General features: G+C 49.9%; 2 protein-coding genes across 2 annotated transcripts; one reads left to right on the top strand and one right to left on the bottom strand.

Moving 5' to 3' along the window:
- Nucleotides 1–2,311: 2,311 nt before the first annotated feature.
- Nucleotides 2,312–5,347, top strand: LY6G6F (lymphocyte antigen 6 family member G6F). Its single transcript, XM_041769891.1, has 6 exons — nucleotides 2,312–2,423; nucleotides 3,005–3,334; nucleotides 3,423–3,686; nucleotides 4,666–4,821; nucleotides 4,998–5,064; nucleotides 5,199–5,347. Exons 1-6 carry the CDS (start codon nucleotides 2,366–2,368, stop codon nucleotides 5,221–5,223), a joined length of 900 nt encoding a protein of 299 aa, XP_041625825.1. The 5' UTR covers nucleotides 2,312–2,365; the 3' UTR covers nucleotides 5,224–5,347.
- A 1,130-nt stretch (nucleotides 5,348–6,477) lies between these two features.
- LOC121499362 (lymphocyte antigen 6G6e-like) lies at nucleotides 6,478–8,445 on the bottom strand. The gene is made up of 3 exons (XM_041769910.1): nucleotides 8,302–8,445; nucleotides 7,282–7,413; nucleotides 6,478–7,158 (listed from the first exon to the last, which is right to left on the bottom strand). The coding sequence occupies exons 1-3, from the start codon at nucleotides 8,351–8,353 to the stop codon at nucleotides 6,932–6,934; spliced, it is 411 nt and encodes a 136-aa protein (XP_041625844.1). The 5' UTR covers nucleotides 8,354–8,445; the 3' UTR covers nucleotides 6,478–6,931.

The following is an 8,445-nucleotide window of genomic DNA, read 5'->3' as shown; positions in this document are numbered from 1 at the left end:
CTTTCGCTTCTTATTGCAGTAAACACATATACAGAAAAGTGCACCTTTTGAATATATCCATGTAATCAGCATCCAGATCAAGAATACATTATACCACATCTACAGGATCCTCCCCAAATCACTACCTCCCCCGCCAAGGGGTAACCACTATCTTAGTTTCTAACCTCATAGATTAGATTTGACTAATTTTGTACTTTATGTAAATGGAATCATGCAAATGATGCCCTTTGTTTCTTGCTTCTTTTACTCATGTTACATTCGATATCGTCCTTGGTATGCATGGAATATTTCATCAAAAACCATTTAGAGGGCTGCCCAGGTGGCTTGGCGGTTTAGCGCCGCGTCAGCCCAGGGCCTGATCCTGGAGACCTGGGATGGAGTCCTGGAGTCCATGGAGTCCCATGTCGGGCTCCCTGCATGGAGCCTGCTTCTCCTTCAGTCTGTGACTCTGCCTCTCTCTCTCTCTCTCTGTCTTTCATGAATAAATAAATAAAATCTTTAAAAAAAACTTTTAGAATTTTTAAAAAACACGAATTCAAAGAGATACATGCACCCCTCTAAAGCAGCATTATTTACAATAGCCAAGATATGGAAGTGGCCCACGTGTCCATTGATTGATGACTGGAGAAAGAAAATGATATATGGGGCACTTGGGTGGCTCAGTCCATTAAGCATCTGCCTTTGGCTCATGTTATGATCCCAGGGTCTGCGGATTGAGCATCTCATCCGGCTCCCTGCTCCATGGGGAGCCTGCTTCTCCCTCTCCCGCTGCCTGCTGCTACCCCTGCTTGTGGGTAAAATCTTAAAAAAAAAAAAAAAGATGTGGGGGCAGCCTGGGTGGCTCAGCAGTTTAGCACTTGCCTTCAGTCCAGGGCATGATCCTGGAGACCCAGGATCGAGTACCACATCAGGCTCCCTGCATGGAGCCTGCTTCTCCCTCTGCCTTGTGTGTGCCTCTCTCTCTCTCTCTGTGTCTCTCACGAATAAATACATAAAATGTTTTTTAAAAAGATGCGATATATACGTATATACATAATGAAATATTATGCAGCCATTAAAAAGAATGAGATCTTGCCACTTGCAATGACATGGATGGAGCTAGAGAGTATAATGCTAAGCAAAATAAGTCAGCCAGAAAAAGACAAATACCAGATGATCTCACTCATATATGGAATTTAAGAAACAAATGAGCAAAGGGAAAAAGAGAGAGAGAAATCAAGAAACAGACTCTTAATTACAGAGAACAAACTGATGGTTACCAGAGTAGGGGGGCATGGGTGAAAAAGGTGATGAGAATTAAGGAGGGCACTTGTTATGATGAGCCCTGGGTGATATATAGAGGTGCTGAACCAGGACACCTTAGTGGCTCAGCGGTTGAGCACCTGCCTTTGGCTCAGGGCATGATCCTGGATTCCCAGGTTTGAGTCCCTCTGCCTGTGTCTCTGCCTCTCTCTCTCTCTTTCTTTTGTGTCTCTCATTGATAAATAAATAAAATCTTTAAAAAATGACCTTTAAAAATAAATAGCACATTAAAAACTATCACAGCTCTATGAAGATCTGCTTTGAGAATCCTGCCTGGAGTAAAGGGATTTGGTGAGTTCTCCAGGCCTCTGTTATCCTTTTCCTTTAGTAGCAACACACTCACCAGGGGCTCAGAAGAGGTTTGGTGGGCCAGGCAGCCACAGGGAAAGTCATTCTAAATTATTTATGGAGTATTGACAAAGCATGCAGTCTTGTGCTGGGTTCTGTGGAGACCAACATGAAGACTCAGCTTCTTCACTTGTTATCATCTCTTGTAGGGTGGAGGAGAGAGCACAGAATATACTTCCAGACTGCATATAGGTGGATAGCTGTGCCCTCTTCTGAGCAGGCTTTTTATTTTTTTTTAAAGATTTTATTTATTTATTTATTCATGAGAGACAGAGAGAGAGAGAGAGAGAGAGAGGCAGAGACACAGGCAGAGGGAGAAGCAGGCTCCACGCAGGGTGCTTGACATGGGACTCGATCCTGGGTCTCCAGGATCAGGCCTGGGCTGAAGGCGGCGCTAAACCACTGAGCCACCCGGGCTGCCTGAGCAGGCTTTTTATCATGAAGTCTTTGATCTGTGTCCTTCAGCTGATATAGAGTCAGAATTGTGAAGAGATCATCTTCAGAACAGCCTGGACTGGGTCTTTTCTCTCGTGGGATTGCAAGGTGCTTGTCACTTTTTCCCTAGTAGACATGAAGCTGGGCTTTATCTCTCCAGCATTTCCATCCCCTCAGTGGCCCATGTCACTCTAGACCAGGGAGCATGGAAATTTATCTGGCTTCTATTTCTTCCGTGGGGCACCAGGCTCTGGGGAGGAGAACTTAGCAGGCTCTCCCCATGGCAGTCTTATTCCTCCTCCTTCTGTTCCCATGTGGGCCCCTCTGGGCTGCTGCAGGTAAGAAACAGGAGGTGGGGGAGTCTTCAATGATTTTAAAATTGTAAGGAACTACTAATGTTTCTCCTTAGGGGCCTGGGGAAGGCATCTGACTCAAGAAGATAGATTTACCCCAGCTGACTCCCCGCCCTCAGACTCTAATTCTGGGGAAGACCCAGAGACCATAAGGGTCCAGGTCATGTACAGTTTCTTTTTTGTTTGTTTGTTTTATATTTAATTTGTTTTGTGTTGTTTTGTAGAGTCTATTTTTTTCCTTTGGTTATATAGTTTCCTTTAGAAAATAAGAATAGATGAGAAAATGTGTCCAGAAAAGGAGAAATGAGAGAGAAGGGGCCTTTGCCAACCATTCCAACCTTTTTTGTCCTCTTGTCTTCAGATTCCCTCACCCACTGGAGGAGAGAGGAGGAATACCCTACTGTCTCCTCCCCTCCTCACTTTTTGTAGCTGTCACTTGAGAAATGTGCTCATAGCCAGACCCACGCTGGGAGACCCCAAAAGAGGCAGAAATGGGGGGTTGGAGGTCAACTGGGAGCTGTTGATCTGATGGAGGTTTCTGGCCTCATACAACTCTTTCCCCACAGACAACATCCAAGCCATCTATGTAGCCTTGGGAGAGGCAGTGGAGGTCCCATGTCCCTTACCACCCCGCCTGAGTGGAGACGAACTCCTGTCCTGGTTCCACAGCCCCGCAGCAGGCTCCTCCACCACGCTGGTAGTTCAAGTCCAAGTGGCCAGGCCAGCCCCAGACCCCGGGAAGCCCATAAGGGCATCTAGGCTGAAACTGCTGGGGAACTATTCGCTGTGGCTGGAAGGATCCAAGGAGGGAGATGCCGGTCGGTACTGGTGTGCCGTGCTGGGTCAGCACTACAACTACCAGAACTGGAGGGTATATGATGTCTTCATACTCAGAGGTGAGCAAAGGCATGCAGCTCAGGGGCCACGGGGGGTGGGGAGACAGGAAGTCCAGCAAAGAACTAAGAGGTCCCTCTCTCCCCACAGGATCCCAGCTATCCGCAAGGGCTGCAGATGGATCCCCCTGCTCTGTCCTCTTATGCTCTGTGGCCCCTGCCAGACGCCTAGACTCTGTGACCTGGCTAGAGGGAAGTGGTCCTGTGAGGGGCCATGTACAATCATTTTGGGGTGATGGGGCAACCCTGCTCTTGGTGTGTCCTGGGGAGGGGCTCTCTGAGTCCAGGGAACACAGACCAAGAATCATTCGCTGTCTCATGCCTCATAACAAAGGGGTCAGCTTTAGCCTGGCAGGTAAACTGAGGGAGAATAAGGGAGAAGATATGGCCTCTGGCACATTCTGGGCCTGCTGGCTAGGGGAAAAGGATGTGACTTTGTAATCAGTCAGATTTGGGTCAGGGATGATTTCTGGTGGAGCAGACTGTCACCTATAGGAAAAGGGCTTTTGTCCTCATTGACTAACTCCCCTAACAGAGAGGGGTTGCATAAGCCAATTCTCTGGTGGAATAGACCATTGGCCAAGAGGAATGGGAAGACTTCTGGTGGAATATACCATTACTTAGAAATAGGGCAATCTATGGCTTTTGTGAAATATCTCATAGCAGAGAGGAAGAAGAGAATTATTGACGGTCGAATTAACTGTCTTTTGAAGAAAAGATATATACGGTGTTGTTATAATGGCCTACTGAGAGTGAAAATAGAAGGAGAAAAAATATATAATTGTTTTACAACTAGAAGTCTGTCATACACAGAAAGAATGCTATTGGATGTTGAATAACTCATTGATAAGGCATGAGGGAGGGGCAAGTGGCCATTATTTTGGTAACCAAAGGCCAATTAATGGGCAGTGACTGGGTCTTATTTCCTTCTATACCTACAGCACCTAAGATGGTGCCTGGCCTTTGGCAGGCACTCAGGGAATGCTTATGGAGTAGATGAGTGAAAGAATGAATGAATGGAAGACACTTTACTTTTTCCTGAAAGTTTGGGTGACTGTTAAGGATATGAGGAAAGATTGCAGTTATGGCTGACTGTCTCCTCTGGAGTTAGCTGTCCAGATGTGGGTGGGGGTAGATTGCTATTCCCTGCCAATGGTGGTTGATGGGGTCAGCATGAGTGGCTTAAAAATGGGCAAAGTGGGTTGGTGGAAATTGGGGACAAAGAAGCTTATGAAGTCTTCTGGTGGGAAGAGCCCACCTGACTATGTGGGGAAGCCTCTCTTTGGGGAACAGGAATAGACTCCTTACCACTTCCCTCCTTATCCCTATTCTAGCCTCCACAGATGTCTCTCCTGCCCTCTGTGCCCTTTCCACGGGCTGGGATGTGTCCTGGATCCTGATGCTGTTGCTCACGGCAGGTCAGGGATTCACCATCCTGGCCCTCAGCATCATGCTCTGCAGACAGAGGGCCCAGGGTGCTCAGTGCAAAGGTAAGTCCCTCTCTGCCAGAGGGAAGAAGAGAACATGTGGGTATGAGGCAGAGGTTTGGGCTCACATCTTGCCTCTATGCCCTATCTTCTCTTGGGGAGGAGGTTAGTGTAAGGACTATAGCTCTGAGTTATCTGGTGATTTCTCTCCTGCACCCCATATGGCTCCTTCTTCCCAGATGCTTCGATTCCTCAGTTCAAGCCTGAAATCCAGGTCTATGAGAATATCCATTTGGCCCAACTCAGGTGAGGAACTCAAGGGGGTGAAGATTTAAATCCCAGAGGAAACTGGGGCCAGGGTGGGTATGGGGTCTGGGTTCCTGAGGAAGTGGAGAATGGAAGTACGCTTAGTCTGTCGTTGTGCTTCACAAACCCCACAGCCCACCTGCCCCCAAGATCAGATGATCTCCATGACATCTGCCGGAAGTGTGACCTGCTGTCTCTCCCACCATCTGGCACCTGAAGGATTCGCCTGAAAACCTTGGCAAGAGGGGAAGGGCTGAGAGTGCTACTTCACAGTGCAGCTCGGTCTCCAGCAGTCAAGCTTGGGGGGGGGGGGGGGGATGCGTGCACACATGTGCACATTGCGGGGGAGGGTGCACTGAAGGAAAGTAGAAGCATTATTCTGTGATATTACCTGCAAGAAGGTGTGGTCTCCTGTTCCATAGCAGCCTGTGAGAGGCGGCTCTGAGCAACCTTGGGATTTGGGGGGATGGAGGGGGTGGATGGCAGGGAGGGAAGAGAAGTAGAAGTGGGCAAAGAGGAGACAGAAGAACCCGGAGACTTGAGCAATTGTGGAGACTCAGTCTTGGAGACACCAAAGGACAAACCAATGGGAAGGGACCCGAAGTAGAGAAAGAGATGGGCAGAGCTAGACAACAGAAGCACTGCTGGATGCTGGATGGCTGAGAATGGAGAGAAGACTCGGGTGTCTCTAAATTAAGCCCAACCCCCCACCCTTGCCCCCCCCCATCCCCACATCCCTCCCTGCCTAGTCTCATTCCCACAGAGAAGAAATTGAGGGAGAACAAGCACCTTTAATCAGACCTCAGACTTCCTCTCATGGACAGGGAGGGCACTGAGTCAGGATGAGGGTGGCTGTGCTCAGTCCTCACCCTTGAGCCAGCATCCTTATCCTAACACTTCGGGTGGTATCCGGAGCAGCGAGAGGCTTATCAACATCCTGACATCCTGGGAGCCCCAAGAATCACATGCTATCTCCCTGGGTAGAGGGAGTGTCCTCAGGGTGGGTGGATTCCCCCCTGGGGTGTGTGCTGGGCTGTCTTAGAACCATGGACAAGTCTGGGCTGGTCAAGCGGGGGAGGGCACTGATGCTCCTAACTGCTCCATTCCCTGGTCTCAGGCAGGAAGGAGCTGGCTTCCCCACCACACCCTAACAAGCAACTCCACCAGACACCTTTTGTGTGTCTGCTCAAGCTTGGGCCTCACTGGAGAAAAGCTTTCTCTGAAGTGTCACCAAAAGCCTTCGTGCTACAATGGCTTAAACTAAGCTATTAGCAAGAAGGAGGACTCGATGACACAGACAGAGGATGAGGTGGGCCAGCAGCCCAACCCAACCCACCAAACAGCTCTAGTCTGCTTTTAGAGAACACACACACACACATACACACACAGTGCAGTGTCCTGTACTCCTAGATATCACCTTTTTACTGTTCATAGTTTATTGTTCACAGTTCCCCCAAGAACCTCCTTCCCAAGTTCCTGATCTGCCAAATCAATCTTGCCTAGTAAGACTGTCCTCCTTACCATATCTGGTGCCCCATCAATCCCCTTGCCTGAAACCCCAGCTCCATCAACACACCCGCCTTGCCCAAGACCTGGAGCTGAGATAGGGCATCAGCAGTGGGCATCTAGAAAAGATAAAAGACCTAGAACAGCTGTTCTTTATGAGGCAGAACTCTGGGCAGGTGCCTACAGGGGCTTAGAGCAGTGCCCGCAGGAACCAGGCCTCCGGAGGGTGTGTGGGAAGGTGTTAGGCCAGGGATCTGAGGTCTCTACAGAATCAGGTTCTTGGTTCTCAGATGCAAGTGTCTCCACGGGTGGTGATGATGGGGCCAGAGTTCTCCGTTGAAGGCTGCAGTTAGGCTTGAAGCTAGTGGAGGAGGCGGCCTCCCCAGGTGAAGCTGGTGGCGAGGAGGAGGAGCAGGGTAGTGAGGAGGGTTTTGGGGAGCCGCTGCAGCGTGGTGGCTGTGTTGCACAGGTCCTGCTCACAGCAGTGGTGTCGCAGAGTGTAGGAGCGCGACCAGTAGGTAGCGTGGCCTTGCAGAGGGCACTGGGCCCTTGGGAGGCAGCCTTTCCGTTCAATGATCTCATTCTGCTCTGTGGGATAAAGAGAATGCTAAGGCCTGGGCAGGAAGGAGGCAAGGGCTGTGGGGCAGCAGGAAAAACAGAATAAATGGATGGAGATGGGCCTGGAGAAGGGCCATTGGACCAGAGTCCTACCTGAGGTGCCAATACTGATGCCACAAGCTTCATCTTCCTGACACTCGGTGGGAACAGGGTAGCAGGGTTTGGCAAAGCTGCAGGTGTAACAGCGGAGCCGACCCCGGGTAGGGGGCGGGGGTGTGGTGAGACCTGCGGGGTCAGCAGAGATCAGGTGAGGCAAATGGGCTCCTGCGCTGAGAGGCTCCAGCCCTGGTACAGGATGGGGAGTCATGCAGAGAAGTGACACACAAAGTGGGGAGAAGGAAGTGGAAAGAAAGGAAGGGAGGGGGCAGACAGAAGTAGAAAAAGAGACGCAGGGAACGGAGGGGAAACAATGCAGGAAAAGAAAAAGACCCAGAGGCAAAGTGATCCAGAGGTTGTGAGAAATGCACAGATGGGACAGAAGCCATAAGACTCAGAGAGTGACACAGAAAGCCAGACAGGGGAAGGCGGGGTGGCAGTGAGGAAATTAAGCAGATGGTGCCACAGACAGAAGAGCAAATAAGAATTGACACTGACCACAGGGACCCCGGAGAAGCAAGATGTGAGACAAGGAACAGGGGCAATAGAGGACAGAGGCCTGTCATTATGCTACCAAGAAGAGAGAGAGTTATTCTCAAATGCCTTTGAAAAGAAACTTCTGGAGGTGCCCAGGTGGCTCAGTCCTTGAAGCGTCCACCTTCAGCTCAGGTCACAATCTCTGGGTGCAGCCCCAGTCCCTGCTCAGTGGGGAGCCTACTGCTCCTGCTCGTCCCCACTCATGCCCTCTGTTGCTATCTCTGGCTCTCTCTCTCTCTCTCAAATAAATAAATAAAATTTAAAAAGAAAAGAAAAGAAAAAAGGAAAAGAAAAGAAAGAAAAGAAAAGAAAAGAAAAGAAAAGAAAAGAAAAGAAAAGAAAAGAAAAGAAAAGAAAAGAAAAAAGTAACTTCTGATTCCACTTTCTCCTGGCCTGAGGCCATTCCCAGGAGCTCTCCTCTCAAAAGCCCAACTCTCCTCTCTGCATCTTCCCCACCTCTGCACACCGGCCCACCCTTACCCAGCGCCCCACAGAGGAAGAGGAGGCCCAGGAAGATGCTGGCGGTGCCCATGGCTGGCCCCAGGACTCAGGCGTCTGGAAGAATGGGATCTGCACCCCGAGATCCCGAGAGCTGGAGCATCTGAGCGAGGCAGGGAGGGACGA

Source organism: Vulpes lagopus, chromosome 1 (assembly GCF_018345385.1).
Source record: "Vulpes lagopus strain Blue_001 chromosome 1, ASM1834538v1, whole genome shotgun sequence".
Lineage (NCBI taxonomy): Eukaryota > Metazoa > Chordata > Mammalia > Carnivora > Canidae > Vulpes > Vulpes lagopus.
This window is presented reverse-complemented; position numbering and strand designations above follow the sequence as displayed.

What these genes read in the sequence shown, in the direction of transcription:
- LY6G6F (XM_041769891.1), top strand. Translation starts at nt 2,366, where the DNA reads ATGGCAGTCTTATTCCTCCTCCTTCTGTTCCCATGTGGGCCCCTCTGG. An exon ending in GCCCCTCTGGGCTGCTGCAG is followed by an intron (nt 2,424 to 3,004) that starts GTAAGAAACAGG and finishes CTTTCCCCACAG; the next exon opens with ACAACATCCAAGCCATCTAT. An exon ending in ATCCATTTGGCCCAACTCAG is followed by an intron (nt 5,065 to 5,198) that starts GTGAGGAACTCA and finishes CAAACCCCACAG; the next exon opens with CCCACCTGCCCCCAAGATCA.
- LOC121499362 (XM_041769910.1), bottom strand. Translation starts at nt 8,353, where the DNA reads ATGGGCACCGCCAGCATCTTCCTGGGCCTCCTCTTCCTCTGTGGGGCG. An exon ending in CTTCCTCTGTGGGGCGCTGG is followed by an intron (nt 7,414 to 8,301) that starts GTAAGGGTGGGC and finishes CTGACCCCGCAG; the next exon opens with GTCTCACCACACCCCCGCCC. An exon ending in CATCAGTATTGGCACCTCAG is followed by an intron (nt 7,159 to 7,281) that starts GTAGGACTCTGG and finishes TTTATCCCACAG; the next exon opens with AGCAGAATGAGATCATTGAA.